This window comes from Trichechus manatus, unplaced genomic scaffold (genome assembly GCF_000243295.1).
Source record: "Trichechus manatus latirostris isolate Lorelei unplaced genomic scaffold, TriManLat1.0 scaffold00044, whole genome shotgun sequence".
NCBI lineage: Eukaryota > Metazoa > Chordata > Mammalia > Sirenia > Trichechidae > Trichechus > Trichechus manatus.
In genome coordinates, this window is record NW_004443980.1 from 10,071,569 (window position 1) to 10,095,996 (window position 24,428).

Genomic DNA, 24,428 nt, shown 5'->3' on the forward strand with positions numbered 1-24,428 from the left:
AGAAGGCAGAAAGGGACAGGAAAGCTGGTGATAGAGAACCCAACGTTGAGTAAGGATAGTGTTGATGTGTTGTGAGGTTGCAAACCATTGTCATAGGGCAACATGTGTACTGTTTAATGAGAAACTATTTTGTTCTGTAAACTTTACCTTAAGTACAATTAAAAAAAAAAAACTGAAATATTCTGAGGCAGGATGGTGATGTAGAAAGTTGGTTTTAAAATTAAACAAGCTAAAGCAAAACTATAAACTAATCAAAAATGGTACACATCAGATGTCCAAAGTTTAAAAATAATCCAAGAACAATGGTTTGGGAACATCACATAAATTACTTGACAAAAATGGCCGAAATGTTATCAGCTGTTAAAATGATCTGTTACTCTTATCTTACTCAAAACTGGACTCACCTTTTTTGAAGTATTAAAATAGGACCAAATTTGGGAAGAGACGCATTCCCAGCTGCATTTTTCTCCCTCCCCTCCCCTCCACCCTACAGCCCTATCTCTACGGCACTGGAACGAACAAGCATACCATGTAGATCCTCCCAGCTCTGGCTTATGCCAAATGGCAAACCACTGCTTGGCTCTGGGAGATACGATGGAGCAAGAGGTGGAGGACTAGGGGTAGGGATCTGAACCCAGACCACCTTAGACACATTGCAGTGACTACTGTTCGACTGTGCAGTGTATGTGGTATGACAGTAGCTGAACACTTAGTGAACTAAGTATTATATATGAATTGTTCCTATGAGATATTAATACCACCTCCTTTTAACAGATAAGGAAACAGAGTGGGTAAATGACTTACTCAAAGTCACACAGCTAGTAAGTGACAAGGCCATGACTAAAGTCCAAGCCTGCTAGACTGCAAAGTCCATACTCAAAACCAGTGTACCACATTGCCTTTCTAAAACCTTAACAATTTTCATTTATTACCCAAATATACTTTTTTTTTTTTTAACCACAGGTAACCCATAAAATGGTTAACCTGCCTCTAAGACTCAATAGTTAATTATACATCTTCCAGCCTTAAAAATACTTAAAGACAGTTTACCTGGTCTGCCCTAAATCTTCTTTTTTGAGGTTAACAGTCCTAGTACCTTCAAATGTTCCTCACAGGACACTGTTTTGTTAGTTTTTCTCATTATCCTACTTTCATTCTGCTGGATGAACTTACTTGTCCAGGTCTCTGCTTAAGTGCAGCACCAAGAACTGAACATAATGCTTTGATGCTTACACTATGAGCTAACTGGCAAAGAAAAGAGTGGGATTATCATCTTACCTCATTCTAAACAACAAACCTCTATTGATGCAGCCTTTTTTTAATAGCCGCATAACTTTGCGGACTCATGTTAAAGCTTGAAATCAACTAAAATCTTGATAACCTAGTTGCATGCAGTACTAAGCCATTCCTCCCATATCCTGCACTTGTTTAACAGGGATTGTAGTGATTCAGTAAGAGCAATGTAAATTAAAATCAAGTTAATTAGTAATGTATACCAGATAGCATGGAGAATATTTGACCTATCTGGGAACAAGCTATTTTCAAGCATTTCCATAGCAATCTTAAGGTACTAATTACTATAAATCTACTATAAAAGGGTCTTTGTTGTTGTCAGTTGCCCTGAGTCAGCTCCAACTCATGACGACCTTATGTATGACAGAACAAAACGCTGCCCGGCCTTGTGCCATCTTCATGATCTTTAATATGTTTGAGCCCACTATTGTGGCTACTATGTCCATCTATTTCAGTGAGGCCTTCCTTCATTTTTGCTGACCCTCTACTTTACCAAACATGATGTCCTTTTCTAAGGATTGGTCTTTCCTGATGACATGTCCAAAGTAAGCAAGATTAAAAGGGTCTGGGAGCTGTAAGACTGATTATGTGTCATGCCAATTAGAAAATCTGTTAGATCTTTTATCTACATACAAAATACATGCACACACACAATCTGCTCCTTACTGGACCCTTACACTGGTAAAGAAAGCCTTCCTCAAACACAAGATCCCCTTTAAGAAATTCTCGTAGGTTTACTTTTTACTCAACCACAGTTGAGGAAAAATTGAACGCAAAAGTTGAGGAGATTTGAATGCAGGGATTTCAAGTCATTTCTACTGAGGATTTTATTTTTAACAGAATTGAGAGAACGGGATGAGAAAACTCGAAGGAACAGAGGCACTGGCCATGTACCCTAGGGAAGACATAAAGGAAAATGGAACAAGATAAACCAAAGCCTTAGTGCTAAATATAAGAGAGAATGACAGACAGAACAAAATCCGAGTGCTGCGCTATGTTCTCCAGTTACCAAGGCTGAGCATAAAGGGGTCTGAGAAATACTTACTACTCAGCTCTGGTCTATGGTAGAACAGATAAAGGCATTTCAAAACTTTGTCCATATCACGCATCCAGAATAATCTATATATGAATAAGTGATCTGGAGAGTTACATACCAGACTCTTATCTGTGGCCTCCTCTAAGGAGTGGGCTTGGGGGGAAACAGATGACTTTTTTTTTTTATATAAAGGTAGGTAATTTAAAACAACAACAACATGTATTACTTGCATAAATACGTATAATGCAATACTCTGCTTCTATGGGGTATGGCTGGACCCCGAGAGGAGTCAACAATGCCAGCTCATAAAACCAGACTGGTAATGAGCATATGCGTGGAAGAATACACAGACACATACAAGTATGTTAATACACAGGGCAACCATATAGTTTACTGTCAAACCAGGACACTCTGGAGAGTGAAAGGGGGCACTATAAATTACTGCACAGGGAAAACAGGCATAAACTGGGCTGTTCCAGGCAAACCTGGCAGTATGGTCACCATACGCATATTAGACGCAACTATGTAAACCATCTGCTTGAAACTAAGAGAGGAAAGGAACCTGAAAATTTTCTGCCAAGCAAGGTATGGTAAAGAAAATGTGCACCACACTCATCATTGGTTATTTGGCATTCTATCTTTATATTTTATTTTAGTGATCAAATTAGTACTCAGGCCTTGCATAAATTTTCCTGTAACCTCAGTTCCTTCCACTCTACTTCCCATAGTGTTTCCCCTTTCTCCCATACTAGAAGACATGTTCTGCATTCCTCAGCCAGGTATTTTCTCTCCACAGAGGTTTTCTGAAATGTAATACTCTTGGTTGGGGAAGGAATACTGAAGAACATTTTGGTTTATGATGCATCTTAACAAAGGCTACTTAATTTGCCTTATAAACATTCTGTATACTGGGGAGATATTATTATCGATATTTTACAAATCTGAAAGCTAAGGCTTAGAGGGGTCAGGGTCTTACAACTATCAACAGCCCTTTAGGGCTAGAACCTAGGTCTTGAGCTCTAGGGTAGTCACTCCACAACACCACGTGTTTCATCACGGTAAATAATTTCTCCTTTAGCCTGGCTTTCTCCAGGGACATAATTTGTGCAGTTTTATCTTGGTGGCAGCTCCCATTTCTAATAAAATCTAATATAAAAACTCCTGAATTTCCTAACAGAAAATACTTAATTATTTGCATCACAAAGGATTTCACATTTAAAAGATCACCACAGATTTGGAATAAAAAGTATATATTCTTTTTTTTCCCCAAAAACGGTATGACCACTTACAAAACAATGTGATTTATCTACAACTTTCCAAGAACATATTCATTTTATAAAGTTCAAATATAAAAATGATAACTATTTCCATATTATCTCACTGGATTTATATAAAAGCCCTGCAGTCTAGGAAAATTGAAAGATAAGGAAACTAAACTCAGGAAAATTAAGTGACCTGACCAAAGTCTCACTGGTATTAAGTGATAGAGCTGGGACTAGAACATGCTGGAGTTTTCTTACCACTAAGAGGCCTGAATTCAAGCTTAATTCTACTGCAGATGTACAGTAATATCCCTTAAGAAAAAGAGCTATTACTCTTCCCTACCTAACTTGAGAACTTTGGGGGAGGAAAGGTTACCTGTTTCCAGTCACTACTTTGTTAAAACAAAATAAAGAATTTAAAGATATGTCTAGAAAAAAAGGCAAGTAAGATAAAGATCAAAATACTCATGGCATAAACGCAGGAAGGTATCAAAGTTTCTTACTTTAAAGACATTACACAATCCAAGAATACAACATTGCTCTCCAAAGAGCCAAAAGCCCTAGGATATGCACCAAATCCAAACTGCAGAGCCAGCTGGCTTTAACGATGAAACTTTAAAGGGTATAAGCTTTTCCTAAGGACAGTGGGTATTTTAAGCAAAAAGAGGTCTACCCTCAATGATCTCTACCAAAAAAAATTTAAGCCTTAAAAATGTTCCCACTCCAATTCACCAACCATCCCACTTTTTGAACTACAGCCTAAGAAAATAAAAGTATAAAATAGCTAAATATGTCATTGTTGTTGCTGTTAGGTGCCGCTGAGTCAGTTCTGACTCAGCGACGCTACAGGACAGAGTAGAACTGCCCTATAGTGTTTCCAGGGAGGGGCTGTTGGATGTGAACTACTGATCTTTGGTTAGCAGCCAAGCTCCCAACCACTATGCCACCAGAGCTCCAAATTTGTCATAGCAGTTTTCATTCACTCATTCAGCAAGTATTTACTGAGTGTCTACTATGCAAAGAAGGTCCCTTGTTGTTGTTAGTTGCTGTTAATTCCTACTCATCGCGACCCCATGTGAGCAGAGTAGAACTGATCCACAGGGTTTGTTTATATGTTGTGTGACTTAAGCGAAAAGTTTACAGCTCAAGTTAATTTCTCATTCAAAAATTTCTACACATATTGTTTTGTGACATTGGTTGCAATCCCCGCAATATGACAGCACAAGCCCCCCTTCCACCCCGGGTTCCCTGTGTCCATTCATCAAGTTCCTGTCCCTTCTCGCCTTCTTGTCCCGCTTTTGGACAGGAGCTGCTCATTTGGTCTTGTATATTTGATTGAACTAAGAAGCATGTTCCTCACATGTATAACTTTTTGTTTTATATGCCTGTCTAATCTTTGTCTGAAAAAAGGGCTTTGGGAATAATTTCAGTTCTGGATTAGCAGTGTCCGGGGACCACAGCTTTGGGGGTTCCTCCCATCTCTGTCAGACCAGAAAGTCTAGCCTTTTTTCATGAATTTGAATTCTGTTCTACATTTTTCTCCTGCCCCGTCCAGGACTCTCTGTTGTGATCCCTGTCAGAGCAGTCCTTGGTGGTAGCCAGGCCATCTAGTTCTTCTGGTCTCAGGCTGGTGGAGTCTCTGGTTCAAGTGGTCTTTTAGTCCTTTGAGCCAATATTCTCCTTGTGTCTTTGGTTTTCTTCATTCTCCTTTGCTCTGGGTGGGATGGGACCAACAGATGTATCTTAGATGCCTGCTCACAAGCTTTTAAGACCCTAGATGATGTTCACCAAACTGGGATGCAGAACATTTTCTTTATGAACTATGTTATGCCAATTGACCTTGAGGTACCCCGAGACTATGGTCCCCAGGCCTCAGTCCTTCAAACTGTTTAGATGTGTCTAGGAAGCTTCTATGCTTTGCTTTTGTCCAGTTGTGCTGACTTCCCCTATATTGTGTGTTATCTCTCTCTTCACTGAAGCTGACACTTGTCTACTCTCTAGTTAGTGATTTCCCCTTCTCTTCCCTCCGCACCTTCATTCCATAGGGTTTTCAAGGCCGTGTGAGCTTGTCTACTAACCTAAACGTGGGTGGTTCAAACCCACAGCAGCACTGCTGAAGAAAAGCCTGGTGATCTGCTCCCGTAAAGATTACAGCCAAGAAAATCCTAGCAGCAGTTCTACTCTGCAGCACACAAGGTTGCCGTGAGTCTGAATCGACTTGACAGCAATGGGTTTGGCTGCAATTTTATTATGCCAACTACTATTCTAAATGTTGGAGATAATAGCATTCAATAAGACAGAAATCTGACTTTGAGGAGCTTATAGTCTAGCAGGAGAAAATACAATATTCTATCTACTTATCTGTATGTAATACATATCAGATGGACACAGTAGAAAGTGAATAAATAGTCAGCAAATACATGAAAGAATGGGGATAAGCACTACGGCAGGAAAAAAGAAGGGAAGGGAGATAGAGTACAGGGTGCTATTTTATATAGAGGTCAGAAAAGGTCTCAGTGCTTCTTAGACATCTGAGGGGAAACATCAAAGAGCCAGTTAGATATATTAGTCTGGAGTTCAAGTGCGAGGCCAGGCTTGAAAAATATATTTGAGAATTGCCAGCATATAAATGGCATTTAAAGCTATGGGACAAGATGAGACCAGACCACCTACGAAGTGGAAAGAGAAAAGAAAAGAACCAAGGACTGATTGAGTCCTGGGATCATATACCATTTAGAAATTGAGAAAATGAGTAGGAACGAACTAGAGACAGAAGTGGCAGCCAGTCGAGGGGACAGAAGAGTCAAGAGAGTGGTGTCCCAGAGTCAAGTGAAAAAGTTTCAGGAAAGGAGTAATCAACTCTGTCAAACTCTGTTGAAGATCAATTAAGAAGAGGTCTGCTAGTTGACTCTCAGATTTAGTAATGTAGATGTGGTGCTGTTGTTGTTAGGTGTCATCCAGTCGGTTCCAACTAATAGCGACCATACATACAACAGAACAAAACACTGCCCACCCGGTCCTGCGCCATCCTCACAGTCTTTGTTATGCTTGAGCCCACGTTGCAGCCACGGTGTCAATCCATCTCATTGAGGGTCTTCCTTTTTTTCAATGACCCTCTACTTTACCAAGCATGATGTCCTTCTCCAGGGACTGATCCCTCCTGATAACATGTTCAAAGTATGTGAGACACAGTCTCATCATCCTTGTTTCTAAGGAGCACTCTGTTTGTACTTCTTTCAAGACAGATTTGTTCGTTGTTTTGGCAGTCCACGGTATATTCAATATTCTTCGCCAACACCACAATTCAAGTGGATGTACGAGACTGTACAAAATGACTACAAATTCAAGAGGTGGAGTCTACTGTCCCACCCATGAATCTAGGCTTGGCCATGTGAGTTTCTCTGGCCAAACTTGACACAAGCATTGGCTTGAAAAGTGCTTGTGCCTTAGGATTTGCCCTCTCTGGCTACTAGGAAGTCTTTCACTATGATGGGAATGAGCATCATGGGAATGAACATGCTGGAGATGAAACACACTTGGCCACCGCCCCAGATGATATTGAGTCAGCCACCAGACATGCGAGTGAGGCCGTCCTAGACACCCTAGCCCCAGCCAGGCTGGCCCACACCAGAACTGTCTATTTGACCCATCGGAATTATGAGCAAATAAAGCAGTTGTTATTCTAACCCACTAAATTTTGGGATGGTTTGTTATGCAGCAAAAGCTAACCAATAATGTGGAAAAGCGGAGGATACTGGTGACAGCCAAGAGGTGTTTCAATGGAGTGATAAGCATGGAAATCTGACTGGAGTTGAATTAAGAGAGAATGGGAGGAATGGAACACAAAGCCTCTGGCTGATAACAGCTGAGCTTTAAAGGTTCCCCCTTCTAACAAGGCCATTTCCTCAATCAGGAAGCTACACTGTTATACTGCTGACTAGCTGTTCCCCCACCTTCTTCCAAAGCCCCTCTAGATACAGTGCACATTGGCAAGGTCCTTCTACCAGAGCACTTTTGTTGGTGCAGCCAGTTATGCCCAAACCAAGCACACCTACTCACAGGACAGCCGAAGGATAGAGGGAGGGAGAATTATATGCTCTGCTCATTCACTGCTAATACGTTTTACCAGTAAACTTAACTCTGTATTTATGCCACCTGTGTTCACAACTCCTTACAGGGCACCTTACCATCACTTGATAGACCTTGACATGCTCATTACTTATCTTCCAAGTATCTCAATAATTATTTTAAAAAACTGAAGTAAATTCTCTACCTGAACAACAACTACAATCACTTTTAAACACACCTGTAAACATTTCCAAAGAACTTTTAAAAATGTCAATTATATGTAAATAACTTACTTGGCAATCCGCAGTTTCCCAACTTCGCCTCTTCCAGGGGCTTTGGCCCATTGCTGTGACAAGTATTTAGGAACCTAAGACAAAGTAAAACACTAATAAGACTATGTTTTTGACACTAACAAACCTTTTTAAACATAAAATGAGATACCGCTTCTATTTTATTTTCTACCTCTAGTAACTGATCATTAAGTATCAAGCTCTCAGGAATAGAAGGGTCAAAAGAAGACCCTACTGGTACTTGTTCAATTATGTATGCAATCTTTACACAAAAACTTACTGAACAACTACTATGTGCCAGACAGTATGGCAGAGGTTGTGAAAAGAGGAAGGAGAAAGGGGACAATAGTGTCAGGTACCATGCTAGACATTTTGCATCTATTATCCCATTTGAAGGAGCCCTGGTGGCACAGTGGTTAAGAGTTCAGCTGCTAACCAAAAGGCTGGCAGTTCAAATGCACCAGCCACTCCTTGGAAACCCTATGGGGCAGTTCTACTCTGTCCTATAGGGCTGCTATGAGTTGGAATCAACTCAACGGCAATGGGTTTGGTTTAGTGTTTGATATCCCATTTAAAAAGGAGCTCTGGTGGTGCAGTGGTTAAGCGCTTGGCTGCTAACCAAAAAGGCTGGCGGTTTGAATCTACCAGCCACTCCATGGGAGAAAGATGTGGAAGTCTGCTTCCATAAAGACTACAGCCTTGGAAACCCTATGGGGCAGTTCTAATTTGTCCTATAGGGTCGCTATAAGTCAGAATTGACTCAATTGCAACGGGTTTGGGTTTTTTTTTTTTTTTACTCCCATTTAATCCTCCCAATTACCCTGCAAAGTTGTTATCATTCTCCTCATTCCACAGATGAGAAAAACTGAGGCTCAGAGGCTTGAAATAACACAGCTGGTCAGTATCAGACCCAAGACTTGAGTCCAGATTGATCTGATGTTCTCTCCCCTATACTACAGGGCCTCCCACCAAGGCGCACATGCTAAAGAGTATGTCAAAGCTCTAAGGGAAAGAGTTTTGAAGATACCTTATCTTAACAAAGTTTCACCTACAATGCACCCTACTCATTCAAGTAAGCTTTGAGGATATGGAAAACTCCTTATGGTAACTATATATTGTACCAGACAATGTGACAGAGGTTTGGAAAAGCTCTCCTTTGATTATAGATGACAGAAAATCAACCTAAATCCACACAAACAGAAAACAGATGTATTGACCCAAGTAACTAAAAGGTCCAGAGACAGCTTTAAGGTGGCCTAAGGCCTCAAATAAGGAATCCTTGGTTGGCGCCAACGGTTAAGTGTCCAGCTACTAACCGAAAGGTTGGCAGTATGAACCCATCCAGAGGTATCTCAGAAGAAAGGCCTGATGCTCTGCTTCCAAAAGGTCACAGTCATTGAAAACCCTATGGAGCACAATTCTACTCTAACACACAGGGGGTCCCCTTGAGTCAGAATCAACTCCACGACAGATGGTTTTGGTACTAGTAAGGGCTCAAATGATGTCCCCTTTTACAATGTCTTATCTCTTCTTTCTCCCATGTTGGCTCAATTCTTTGACAGGCTTTCCCTCTGTGTAGCAAGATGGCTGACGCAGCTCCTGAAGAGCAATCATTCCCTTCCCAAAAACTCTCAGCAAAAGGCACAGACTACGTCATGTACCCTTCCTTGGACCTATCACTGTACTCAGAGAGATGAGACACTTTCACTGGCTAGCTGAGCAAATGACACCTTTGGGGAGGGGCAATCAACATACACTGAAAAGGGGGAGCAGTGGTTTCCACAAAGTAAAAGCAGGGTGCTATTATAGTATCAAAGTAAGTGGATACTAGTTAGTGAAAAAAGCAAATGTCCACAATATTACCTGCCAGAACTAAACATAGGATCTAAAATTGACCTCTATAAATACTGTTATGTCATCAAATCTTTGAATCCTTGGCCTATGAAGTTATTACCTTACAGCCTGAATCTTGAAATCTTGCCTAACAGGTTAGCTTTTGCTTCTTGCTTTGTCTTTGATTTTTAACACCAGGGAAGCTTTATGTCAGTTACTCTACCACAAAGGAAAAAATATCTCCTACAGATAGCAGTCCACTCTGTCAATCATTGGCAAGTTAAATTCCCTAATAAAGTCCTTAAGAAAAAATGATGTCTTTTCTTCATTATATTCCAAGATCCTGGTTCAGACAAGCCGTTTTCAGATGCCCTAAAACTTCTCATTATCGGTAACAGTATCCTTTCCATAATCTGTATTTCAAGCAACCATTCTGACAACCATCTCCTATCTTCCCAACTCTCTCCCAGTACTTTCACTCCAACCATCCTTCAATCCCTCCCATTCACTGACCCCAACTAACACCTTTTCAATGCCCCCATCAGCTCATGTCCTCACTACTATCTTTAATGGGCCTAGATTTCATGGTCCATTATTATAATCATTCCCTTGCCCTCACCTCCCTCCATCATACTAGCCTGGCAGAACCTTAATCCTGATTAAAGCCAATCTCCACTGATTGGTATTATCATTTATTTATTATTTTATTGTGCTAGTTTCTTCCTACTCCACACTTGTACCTGCGCAGCTAAAGAAAAATTCACAATCGTGCTAATGGGTCTCACTATATTTTATTTTTTTAATTTCCTTTTTATTGTACTTTAGATGCAGGCTTACACAGCAAACAAGTTTCTCATTAGACAATTAATACACATATTGTTTTGTGACATTGGTAGCCAACCACACAACATGTTAACACTCTCCCCTTCTCAATCTTGAGTTCCCCATTATCAGCTTTCCAGTCGCCTCTTGCGGGACCACTACTATAAAAACTCATGAAAAGGCTTACACACAAAAAGAAATAATCTTTGATGTTTGGGAGTGAGGGGGAGGTAGTGGGAGAGAAAAAAACTAAACAGACAATAGACAAGTGGTAACTTTGGTGAAGGGTACACAACACTGGGGAAGCCAGCACAACTTGTCCAAGGCAAGGTCATGGAAGCTCCACAGACACATCCAAACTCCCTGAGGGACCAAATTACTGGGCTGAGGGCTGTGGGGACCATGGTCTTGGGGAACATCTAACTTAACTGAAAGAAAATTTTCTACATTCTACTTTGGTGAGTAACGTCTGGGGTCTTAAAAGCTTGTGAGCAGCCATCTAAGATACTCCACTTGTCTCACCCCATCTGGAGCAAGGGAGGATGAAGAAAACCAAAGACACAGGGAAAGATTAGTCCAAAGGACTAATGGATCACAACTACCACAGCCTCCACCAGACTGAGTCCATCGCAACTAGATGGTGCCCAGCTACCACCACTGACTGCTCTGACAGGGATACAACAGGCGGTCCCAGACAGAGCTGGAGAAAAATGTAGAACAAAATTCTAACACACAAAAAAAGACCAGACTTACTAGCCTGACAGAGACTGGAGAAACCCTGAGAGTTTGGCACCCCCGTACCCACTGCCCTCAAGTGGATTCCGACTCACAGCGACCCTATAGGACAGAGTAGAACTGCCCCACTGGGTTTCCCAGGAGCGCCTGGTGGATTTGAACTGCCAACCTTTTGATTAGCAGCTGTAGCTCTTAACCGCTATGCCACCATGGTTTCCCAAGTGTCACAACTTTCCCATACCGAGAGTCGAAACCGGGCCACCTGGGTGAAAACCAGGAATCCTAACCGCTAGACCCCCAGATGCCCTTATAACGCAGTAATGAAGTCACTCCTGAGGTTCACCCTTCAGCCAAAGATTAAACAGGCCCATAAAACAAAATGAGACTGAACAGGCATACCAGCCCAAAGGCAAGGACAAGAAGGCAGGAGGCGACAGGAAAGCTGGTAATGGGGAACCCAACGTCGAATAGGGGAGAGTGTTGTCATGTTGCAGGGTTGGCGACCAATGTCACAAAGCAATATGTGTATTAACTGTTTAATGAAAAACTAGCCTGCTCTGTAAACCTTCATCGAAAGTACAATAAAAAAAATAGAAAAAGAAGAAGAACTGTGGCCAATCCTCCCACTTGCACACTGAATTTCTTTCCCTGTTGTCTATTCAAGAACATCTTTATTTCAAAACTACCCTTTCTCTCCTCCACCCACTTCTCTACTTGATTATTCTGATCAGAATAATAACAATAGTAATATAAATAAAATAGCTAATACTCATAGAGTGCTTACTAAGTATTGCAGGAAGCCTTTAAGATGGACCCTGTCATGGATTGAATTATGTCCCCCGAAAACTGTGACTATCAATTTGGCTGGGCCATGATTCCTGGTATTGTGTGATCTTCCTTTATGCTGTAAATCCTGCCTCTGTGATGTTAATGAGGGAGGATAAGCGGCAGCTGTGTTAGTGAGGCAGGACTCAACCTACAAGATTGGACTGTGTCTTGAGACAATCTCTTGAGATAGAAAAGAGAGAAGCAAGCAGAGAGACGGGGACCTCATACCACCAAGAAAGCAGTGCCAACAGCAGAGTGCGTCCTTTGGACCTGCGGTCCCTGCGCAGAGAAGCTCCTAGACCAGGGGAACACTGATGAGAAGGCCGCCAGAGAGAGAAAGACTTCCACTGGAGCTGATGCCCTGAATTTGGACTTTTAGCCTATTTTACTGTGAAGAAATACATTTCTCTTTGTTAAAGCCATCCACCTGTGGTATTTCTGTTATAGCAGCACTAGATGACTAAGACAACCCCCAATCATCCCCACCTCCTCGTATTCATGCCCTTATGTAATCCCCTCTCTGAGTGTGAGCAGGGTCTGTGACTTGCTTCTAACCAATACAATACAGAAAAGGTTATAGGATATCACTTCCAAAATGAGTTTACACTTCCAAAATGAGTTTACTTAAGACTGTGACTTGTGTCTTGCCAGCAGATTCTCTCATTGCTTTCTCAGCTTGCAAGCTTTGGTGAAGCAAACTACCACACTAGAGAGAACTATGTGCCAAGAAACGAAGGGCAGGCTCCAGCTAACAGCCAGCTGGGAATTTAGGCACTTGTCCAACAACCCTGAAGGAACTAAATTCTGCCAACAACCACATGAGCTTGGAACCAATGCTTCCCCAGTCAAGACTTCAGATGAAACCACAGTCTTGGATGACACTTTGATTCAGAGTCTTCTAAGAGACTCTGAAGCTGAGGGCCCAACTAAGTCATGCCAGGGCTCCTGACTCACAGAAACTGTGAAATAATAAGCGTGTGTCACTGTAAGCTACTAAATCTGTGGTAATTTATCTAGCAATAGATAGGGGTCCTGATGGTGCAATGATGAAGCACTCAGCTGCTAACTGAAAGGCCAGAAGCTGGAACTCACTAATCACTCCTCACAGGAGAAAAGAGCTAGCCGTCTGGTCCCATGAAGATCAGTCTAGGAAACCCTATTGGGCAGTTCTACTCTGTCATGTAGGGTCACTATGAGTTGGAATTGACTTGACGGCACACAACAAGCAATAGATACCTTATACACTAAGTATACTTCTAAATGCTTTAAATGTATTAACCCGTTTAATCCTCACACAATCCTATTATTTCCCCCATTTTCCCAGTGAGGAAGCTGAGGCACAGAGAAGTTAACTAATTTGCTCAAGATCACACACCTAGTAAGGGCAGACTCTATAATCCTTTCCACCTATTGCTCCTTCCTCTGCCTCTCCTTACAGAAAAACGCCTTAGAAGAGTTAGTATCTATGATGGCTGTCTACTTCTTCTTCTGTTGTTTTGTTCTGAACCCCTTCTAGACATATTTTCCTCCCAAACCTGCCACTGAAACTGATCACAATGATTACCAAGATCACCACATTGTCAAGTCACTATTTAGTCCTTGTCTTACTCAACCTATCAACAGTATTTGAGAACTGTTTCCTCCTCCTTCAAACACTTTCCTCACTTGGTTTCTGAGTCACCACATTCTCTCTTGGTTTTCCTTCTACTTCTCTGGACTCTCCTTTTTTGATCTCTACATCTAGATTCTCATCTTGGTGACCTCTTACCGCCAGAGAGCCCAGGATTTGGTCCTCAGACCTCTCCTCCTCTCTAGCATCACTCAATCGTATGTAATTTCATGGCTTTAAATCCATCTGCATACTATCTGCTCCCAAATTTGTAACTCAAGTCCAGCCTCTCCTAAACACCCAACTTACATATCCAACTGCCTACTCAAACTCTCCATTTGAATATTCAGCAGGAATTTCAAATGTAAAATATTTAAAATAGCATCCCCAGTTACCTTCTACCCAGTTTACCTTGCTTTATTTTTCTTTAGAGCACATATCACCTGATACATACGTGTTTGTTTACTGTCTATTCCTGCTCCTTATTAGAATGTTACCTACATGGGGCAGATATTTTGTTAGTTTTGTTTACTGTCATATGTCAAGCATCTAGAACAGCCTGGCACGTGGTTATTTCTTTAATGACTGGATATTGCTGAAGGAACATTATGTACTATTAACATAATCACCAAAACCAAAAACCCACTGCTGTCAAGTTGATTCCAACTCACAGCGACCACATCGGACAAAGGAGAACTGCCCCATAGGGTTTCCAAGCCTATAATCTTTACAGAAACACATTGCCACATCCCTCTCCTACAGAGCGGCTGGTGGATTCGAACCACCAACCTTTTGGTTAGCAGCTGTGTGCTTTAACCACTGCACCACCAGGGCTCCATCCAGTGGTGGTAATATTGGGATATACCTAGGATATAGAATTTAATTTTAATACACCTAATTTCATTTTCAGAGAGAAACTCTGTTTTACAGATATAGCTCAAAATAAGGAGGAAAGAGGAGGCAATGTCAACAGTGGAATGGGGCCTTGTCCCACCTGCTCTTCTCCCTTCACTGCTGGTTCCCTGAAATATTAAAATAGAGAGAAGACGAGAGTGTTTTGAAGCCTTGGAACTCTTGGAAGAGACCAAACTTTTTCAGTATGTTAACCTAGGTCAGATGAATCTGTGACCAAACAGCTGCTGACTATAATTTAGGCCATCAAATGACAAAAAAATACTTCTAAGTGAAGTGACTATATATCACACAGTAGAACAAATTTAAGAATCAAATTCAGGACACTAACTGTACCTAATACAGGTGACAGCCAACTTAAAAACAGAATGTGATCCAGAAGTTAACTGATAAAAACACTAGTTTGGAACTCATACCACACTGTCATTATCACTATAATACAACAGTAGGTTTCTAGATAAACCCACTAGTTTAATTCAAAAGCTTGCCAAAATACTGTACCTTTACAATGGAAAAGAATAGAATACAATGAAGGGTAAATGAGGATAACATTTCAATCGCATATAACTCTTTACACCAATAGCTTATGGAGTCTGGAAGTCCCAGCCCATAAACATTAAGGCTGAAAAGACGAAGAGAAGAAAAACAACAGGATGTATGATTCCAAGCCTCCAAAACACTCTTCTTGTCAACATGTCACTTGTGAGGTATGTGTTGTTTCTACTGTTCCCACACTCATTGAAGAAAACCAGATGGAAAGGACATACTTGAGGATGTTTTCTCAGATTTCCCAAGACCAGAGCAAGTGTCAGAAAATGATTCACTTAAGCATTATTTCCTCAGGGAAACCTCCTTTGGCCTCCTAGATTAGGTCAAGTTTGCTTGTTATTCACACTCAGAAAAATATTTCTTGCTTCATTACCCTTATCTGTTTAAAATTATGTCTTCACTGGGACTAATCTCTGTCTCCTGCACTAGATTATAAACTCCATGAGAGCATGGACCATGTCTGTTTTTGCTCACCATAACAAACTCAAGAGCCTAGCACAGTGACTGGCAATAACTAAAAGCTTGTTGACTGAAGAAATCAATCCAACCAAGCTGGGCAGAGTAATGAGGTCAATTTTGCTTTTCAAGCCAACGCACTAAGGTAATGTGTGCCAACATTACACCACAAGCTTCTTTGCAAACTTTGCTTCATCAGAAACCTAGGTCCCCATGTGCTAATCTTCAAAGTCCTGTTTCTCCAAGAACACAAGCTAATTAAGGGCACTGTACTGAACACTGATGTGACACCCATATTCCACCTTCAAGACTAAAGGCTTACTCCCCCTCCCCACCCCTCCAGCTGCTGGGAGTGTAGCCAGCAGATAGCCCTCAGCTCTTAGCCCTCTTTGGAACTGCCTCCACTTAAGAGACCCCTCGCCCAAGGTCACAACTTCTTCCTGGACAAACCACATTCAATGACCAGTCAACACAGGGTATACCTAGCCCCAACTCAGTACAGCTCTGGAGTTCTCTCTATGGAATCATTCTTGGCTTTCATTCAGACTGTATCACACCCTCTGCCCAATCCTGCCCAATCCTGATCTTCCACAGATGCAGATCCCAATAAGCTCCTGCATGCTAATCTCCATCTCAGAATCAGCTTCTCAGGTAACTCGACCTGTGTCAGGGAACTTTTACTCCCACATTTTTCTGAAATTCAAGATTTGGAGGGGATAAGACACAAGGGACATAAAGATAAAGTTCCCACTTCACCCCTTGAATTGCCAGGGAGATAACCCATGAAAGGTACCCAAGGGAAAAAAAGACATTTCCTATTCCTGGCATAAGTTTTGTAGCCAAACAGACCTAAATTTGAACAACTGTTCCATGCTTGGGCAACATAAATACTATCCCTAAGTCTCAATTTTATCATCTGAAAAATATAGATATCTAGTATCTACTTCATAGGTTTGCTGTGTAAAATACTCAGTGCATAAGAAATGCAAGTTCCGATGGCTTAGGGGTGTCACCCATTCCAGCTTCATTCCTCCATGGTATATAGCTTTCTCTTTGACTTCTAACGTCAAACTACTTGCCTGTCTGTGAATAATAAAGCTGAGACAGATGGCACATGAGGTGCTGAATGAAAGACACAACATTCACAGGGATGCTGTCCACCCCTTCTGTCCTGATTCTCTCCTCCAACAAAGATTAGTCAAAACGTTTACAAGAGGAAGGCTGACTGGGCTAGAATTAACCTTCATTCTGCTGGCTAGTAAGCTGTTTACTACATCTACTGCAGCTCTTGTCAATAGCCCTCTCTCCATTCCCAGAAAAGAGAGAGTATTTCTCATCTTTCAGGCCCTAGTATGGTATTCGTGACTTTCAAAAATCCCACCCCTAATAACCTTGCCAGCTTTATTTCCTCTTCTTTCCCACTATGCACCTTACTTTTCAACCAACCAATAGCTAGAGAAGATTTCACCAAAAGTCTAAATATTGGACCACCACCTATCTGTCAGTCAGTTTGTTTTACTGTGGTGACTTGCATGTTACTGTAATGCTGCAATCTATGCCACTGGCATTTCAAATACCAGCAGGGTCACCTGTGGTGGAGAGGTTTCAGCAGAGCTTCCAGACTAAGACAGACTAGGAAGAAAGACCTGGTGATCTTCCAAAAATTAGCCAATGAAAACCCTATGGATCATTAAAGAATACTGTCCAATATAGTGCTAGAAGATGAGCCCCTAGGTTGAAAGGCAATCAAAATACACAGTGGCTGCAACAATAGCTTCAAGCATACCAATGATCATGAAGATGGAGCAGCACTGGACAACATTTCCTTCTACTGTACGTGGGGTCACCATGAATCAGAGGTAGCTCGATGGCAGCCAACAACAATACTGGAAGCCAAAAATTGAACTGTCCTCAAATATTTTAAAACATCATCTAATTTTAAAATAATAGTTTCTGTAGGGTGAGTGGTAGTGGTGTGACCAGTTGCCAAGTTAACAGTGGCACAGAGTGAGCCATACAGGGTATGCAAACTGCAAAGGACTAGCTCCTTGACAAGGCAAAAACTGTGGAGTTATACTTGCCTATTCCTGAAGACTCTTTCTTCCCAGCAATGCTGGGAAGTTTTTTCCAACTAACCAACTCCATAGGTTCTTAAATGTCACCTTCTTTAAAAAGTCTTCTTTGTCTTGGCCAGATAAACATTAAGTTTTCCCTCCAGAAACTCCCAAAGATCTTATACGTACAGCTCTTACTGTATTTATCCCATTCTTAATGATGGACTTAATAAAATATGTACAAGATAACCAATAAGTGAGAGAAAATTCATAAACATTGAGATACTCTAGGAGGAAATCTATGTATTTTGCAGCAAGTGATCCTCAAAGATCAGATTTCAAGGTATTATTTATATTGAGAAATATTAATATAAAGTGTATAGACTTGAAATCCGTATCTAGTCCCATTTACAAAATGTGATTAGGTAAGAAAGAATGAAGAAACACTTTCTAAGCTACATGTTGTATTTTAATATCACACAAAGAAAGCTGAAAAAATGAAACAGACCATTACAATTTGATGCACTGCCTCATGTAATTTATTCTTATAATTCAGAGATGAAAATCCAAGTATGCTCTAGACATGGGCATGAAAACCACACTGAATGCTTACCCCAGTGCAAATGAAACAAGTTCAAATTATCTGACAGGTGTGCAAATCAAACCCCACTGCCTATCGGGACTCCTTTAACTAGAAGAGAAATAAAAGTTGTGAAGTAAAGGGGGAACATGGATAGATTTTAGAACAGCAAATATTTGCTAGCAATTCTCTTCCTCTCAGAAATAAGGTTATCAGAGGACAAGAACCAGCAAGAAAGAGAAAATATCCAACATATTCCTTTCATACCCAGGAAAGTCGTATTTGCAAGTCCATTCAATTCCTTGATAAATAAGATTAGGAAAAAAAAGAAATACTGTACACCAAGCTGATACCAGGAAGCAATGATCTAACAAAAAAAAAAATAATCAATTAGAACAAATCATAGGCTTGAGTTCAGTTTTTTTGTTGTTGTTTAAGAGATAAAATGTATTCAAATGGGCATATACAGGGCATAAACCAAAATTCTTTTAACTTCTTCAATCTGAGATTCATTACATTCACATTCTCATTTATTCAAAGTGATCGTTAACTTTAAGGGTCAACTTGGCTAGGCTATGGTACCCAGTTGTTTGGTAAAACACTAGACTAGTTGCTGTTATAAATTACACGTGGTTAAATTACACTACACATGGTGGCCTGAAGTAAAGCAGATTACCTTCTATAATGTGGGCAGGCCTCAGTCAATCAGTTGAAGACCTACAAAGCAAAAGGGGAGTTTCCCTAGGGAAAGTTCTACTCTTCCATACTATAAATACACATGAACACTCCTACTCTTCACTCTTCTTAATGCCTGCCCTACATACACATCTGGTGATGTGCAAGAGTCTTCAGCATGTTGCCGGACCAACAGATCTTGCCAGCCCCCCACAATCATGTGAGCCAATTCCTTGAACTAAATCAATCTCTGTCTCTCTACACGTACGTGTATATGTCTGGTTCTGTTTCTCTAAAGTACCCCAACGAAGATAGTCACCAAATCTTGACAATTTTTACTGAAAACGTTTCCCTAACTCTTCAGACTTCATCATCTCATACACATGTATGCTAGTGCAATAACTCTAATTCTGACTCTGGTCACCGTTACCCTCTATTCATACTGTATACAGCCAAGTTTCTTTTCTTTCTAAAATAATCTTATGCATCCCTGCCTTATTCAAAACTCTCCATTTTCTACAGACTAAAGACAGAATCTACTCAACAGCAACTGGTTTAAACATAAGACATCTCCATTTCACAATATGACAATTTGGGTATATGGTCCCAAGCTTTTTTTACACAAACTATCTGCTTTATGCATAATAGTCTCCTCTTTGTTTCCACAACACATCATGTTAATATGCTATTATATTATAATATTATACTATACGGTCTTATATTTCTGCTCCACTCCTATAGGGTCCCTATGAGTTGGAATTGACTTACTGGCAATAAGTTTTTCGGTCTATGGAATACTACGCTATAGCTCTATCCACCCATCCAAATCCCTTAAGGCAAACAACATTTATTGCACATTTACTGTGCTCCAAGCATAAAGGCATCATCTCAAGTCCTCCCCTTTTTCAAGCTCTTTTCTTTAGCCTACAAAGGAGATTATCTCCTTAATCAACCTCTTTCGTTTAGCATGCAGTTGGGAGTGAAAGACACCCATTTACGACATCCTTTTAAGTCATGCTGATGTGGCTGTGAGATCAGTCAAACGAGTGCCACAGACTAAGGCTGAAGTTGAAGGATGAGATCATGAATTCAGTCAAGTATCTGTTGCACAATTACCAATGTGCCAAACGCTACTGTGGGTCCTGTTCTCATGGAATGTGATTAGGGGGTGGGGAGTAATCAACACTGAACACACGAATACAGAATCACTTTAGGTTCAGACAAGTGCTTTGAATAATATAATAAAAGTTTGACGTGCTAGCAAATCACCATAAAGGAGCTATTTTAGAGGAGCGGACAGGAAGGACCTCTCTAAGGTTTAAATGATGAGGACTCAGCCATATGACAAGACAGTAAACTAAAGTATTAACAAACCAAAGATCCCTACATTTTATCTGAGGTTCAAAGACTGTCATGATCACATTTTGAACATGCAAATGTCTTACGAAACTTTTCTCTAGAAACAACACTCCCCAATACAAAAAAGTCAACACAAACACTGTGCTAACCAACATTGCAAATGAAACTGACGAAATACTAAACAGTCTTTACATAAAACACTTACTGACGGTCAGTTTCAACAGACCTAACCTTGCTCTAAAACAACAGTCTAGCTGCCTCTTCTCCCACTCGTTCAGAACTCTTCTGAGAGCTCCATTAAGGGTTATCAACCAAAGCGAACATTTTGAGGGTACGCAAGGCCCAGTTCTACTTTCTGGCTGAGAAAGTAGATTCTTCGGTATACCCTCAAGACTAAAATCCGTTTCAACAAAATGGAGGAATTCTTTGGTGCGGGGTAAAATGCACCGCTCAAATCGAGAACACCAAGACAAGGGACCAGGGCAAGTCAGGTCGTGGGGAACAGATTCATTCCACGCAAGCTTGGACTCTTAACTGGCTGAAAGACACTCAGCGTCCCTAAGTTAATGTTCTCAACTGCAAACTGGCATAACAATGACCATACTCCTCAAGGTACTTGAAACTCTAATGAGATGGCCGTAAAAGAACTTTAAAAGCCGTACGGAGCTGGACGATTGGAAGCCACTTAAACTATTTCTATTAGAGCGAGCGCGAGCGGGAGCCGCGAGAACATTACCTTGACCAGCCACACTCCCGTGTTCTGTTTGGCGCCAGTCAGATCGAGCTCGCCGCGTTCAGCCATGGGTCTGTCGCCGTGGAAGCGTGCAGGCCGCAGGAGCGGCCCGGAGAGCTGGGGGAGGTTTGTGGAACGAGCGTCCGAAGCAAACGGGGAGCCGCGGCGAAAACTGAACTGTGAAGCGCCAACGTCGCCCACCTACCAGGAAGCAGGAAACCTGGGTAAAGAGGAACAAGCCCCTGGGAGCCTAGAATTGCGCCTGCGCATTGCCACCGTCAGTACGGCGCGTTGCTGGGGACAAGTTTTCCTCGTAAACCAGCTCTTGAGTGGGCGTGGCCACCGGAGAAAGCCTTGTCTGAGTGATTAAAAGTTGGGACGGGCCAAAACGTCAGCAATACAATTAAAGACTAGGTCAGCATAACTAAGGAAACCCAAGCCCAAACCCATTGCCTTCCAGTCAATTCCAAGGACAGAGTAGAAGGGCCCGTAAGGCCTCCAAGGCTGTAATCTTTAGGGAAGCTGACTGCCACATCTTTCTCCCGCAGCGGCTGGTGGGTTCCAACCGCCGATCTTTTGGTTAGCAGGCGAACGCTTTAACCACTGCACAACCAGGGCTCCTATAACTAAGGAAAGAGGGTATCAAAACAGAAAAATGAGATTCAAAGAGACAAAAGCTGTCAGTATATAACCAACCCTGGCCAAGGAGAGAGAGACAATATTTTGAAGGACAAGGTTGGAGTAAAAATTGGAGTTCCTCAAATGGCAGTTTCCTGGGAAGTGAACTAGCACAAGTGGGCAGAAGGGTTGAATTAATTAGTCCCAGGTATTCTGAAAACTTGCTGTTCCTAGACCTAAAAAGAAAGCGGTTTCTCAACTCAGAGACTGCCCCTGAGGACCTATGATTAAGTAAACACTCTCTTTAGATTCCAAAACCTGGACTTAATTAGGTCAATGACAATACCAACAAGTAGGAGACAAACCTGATTGTTGAACTCCCCCGCTTAAACAATTTCCTTTCTCTCCTTGCCTCTAGAGTAAAATTGAATCTCCCTGCTTCATGGGCCCTCACAATTTGATCCCGTTGCACTTCCTGCTCCTCACTCTACCACACTTCCAAACACACCAAGCCTATCAGACCTTCCTGAGGTAGTCAGGATCTTCCTCAATCATTTCAGAGCCTCTGCATGCTCGATTTCCTTTCCTCAGATGCCCTATTCTTCCCACAGTCCCTGTCGTCTACTGGAAGAACTTCTACTTATCTTTCAAGACTAATAGAAATGTCACTTCCTATGAGACCTTTTGCCGATGTCCCCAGAGGAAATTCATTTCCCTTCACATCACAGTGTGTGACACTCAGGGACGGATTACCCAATAAGCAAAGTACGCACGGGTTTACTTGTGCTTATTTACTTATCTGTAGTGCACACTTTCACCTGTTTTTCACTACATCAAAGACACTTAACTTACTTCACTGACGCTCAACACAAAACAAACAAACAAAAACAACCCGTTGCCCGTTGGATCGATTCCTATTCATGGTGACCCTACAGGACAGAGTCGAACTGCCCCATAGGGTTTCCTAATCTTTACCGGGGAGCCCTGGTGGCACTTCGTGAGAAAGATGTGGCGGTCTGCCTCTGTAAAGATTTACAGCCTTGAAAACCCTATGGGGCAGTTGTGCTCTCTCCTACGGGCTCACTAGTCAGAGTGGATTCCACAGCAATAGGTTTTTTTTTGGTTTGGGATCTTTACGGAAGCATACTGCCGTATCTTTCTGCCACAGAACAGCCTCTCGGTTTGAACTAGCGCTTCACCAATGGCCACCAGGGCTCCAGCATGTAACACACTGCACTAAAATATACATGTTTACATGCCTGCCTCTGCTTTGTAGACTACCAGCTCCTCCCAGGCAGAAATAGCGTTTCATTCATTTTATATCTAGTGTCTAGCACAGTGTTTGACACATTGTCAGGTTTCGAAAGGCTTTGGTTGAATGAACATTCACTGAAGAAAAACCAACAGTAAGCTGTTGTATGAATGGGACAAGTAATATATTAAATCACACATCAGAGCCATGCACAGAATTGAAGAAATTCCATGTCTCTGCAGCATAGGGACAGGAAGAGCCATTAGGTCTCTGAGATCGATTTAGAAAAACTAATAGGAAAGACGGGAGCCATGCAGGGTGTTAAAAGGGAAAGTTGTATTCTTGTATCACAACTTGGGAAAGGGCCTAAAAACATATAAAGGTCAAGCAGGTGAAGGAAGCTGCTTTAAGCTTTGATCAAATAGAAGGAATAAATCAAAATATGAGACCATGAGAGAAGGGTAGTAAAGTAGCCTGGAGCACCCTAGTAATGGACTTTACCAGTTGCTGTTTAGTTGACTCCAACTCATGGTAACCCTATGTGTGTCAGAGTAGAACTATACTCAATAGGGTTTTCAATGGCTGATTTTCCAGAAGTAGATCACCAGGCCTTTCTTCCAAGGCACCTCTGGACTTGAACCTCCAACTTTTTGGTTATCAGTTGTTATGGACTGAATTGTGTCCCCCCAAAATATGTGTCACCCTGGTTAGGCCATGATTCCCAGTATTGTGTGGTTGTCCTCCATTTCGTGATTGATGTAATTTTCCTATGTGTTGTAAATCCTAATCTCTGTCTGTGGTTAACGAAGCAAGATTGGGTTATGTTAAAAAGGATTAGGGTGGGATGTAACACTACTACTCAGGTCACATCCCTGATCCAATGTAAAGGGAGTTTCCCTGGGGTGTGGCCTGCACCGCCTTTTATCTTACAGGAGATAAAAGAGAGAAGCAAGCAGAAAGACAGGGGGACCTCATACTACCAAGAAAGCAGTGACGAATCTGTGAAGCATCTCATAACATGGATGAAACTGGAGGACATTATGCTGAGTGAAATAAGTCAATCACAAAAGAACAAATATTGTATGAGACCTCTGTTGTAAAAACCCGTGAAAAAGCTCACACATCAAAAGTAACAATCCTTGTTGGTTACCAGGGATGGAGGGGTGGGGAGGAAATACTAAATAGGCAATAGATAAATGGTATCTTGGGTGAAGGGTGAGACAGTACACAATACTGGGGAAGTCAGCACAACTTGTACAAGGAAAGGTCATGGAAGCTCCATAGACACATCCAAACTCCCTGAGTGACTGAATTGCTGGATGGAGGGCTGTGGCGACCATGGTCTTGGGGAACATCTAGCTCAATTGGCATAACACAGTTTATAAAGACAACGTTCTACATTCTACCTTGGTGAGTAGCGTCTGGGGTCTTAAAAGCCTGTGAGCAGCCATCTAAGATACTCCA

The 24,428-nt window shown here is 41.6% G+C and overlaps 1 protein-coding gene across 2 annotated transcripts in view; it reads right to left on the reverse strand.

Moving 5' to 3' along the window:
- The window catches only part of GTF2F2 (general transcription factor IIF subunit 2), a 181,408-nt gene extending 160,090 nt beyond the window's left edge, over positions 1-21,318 (reverse strand). The window contains exons 1-2 of one of the 2 annotated variants that reach the window (XM_004376598.2): positions 21,098-21,318; positions 7,953-8,026 (exon numbers count right to left, since the gene is read on the reverse strand). In XM_004376598.2, coding sequence (XP_004376655.1) covers positions 7,953-8,026; positions 21,098-21,163 — 140 coding nt within the window. In that variant the 5' untranslated portion in view covers positions 21,164-21,318. The other variant, XM_023731600.1, reaches the window with a different exon arrangement.
- Positions 21,319-24,428: the final 3,110 nt, after the last annotated feature.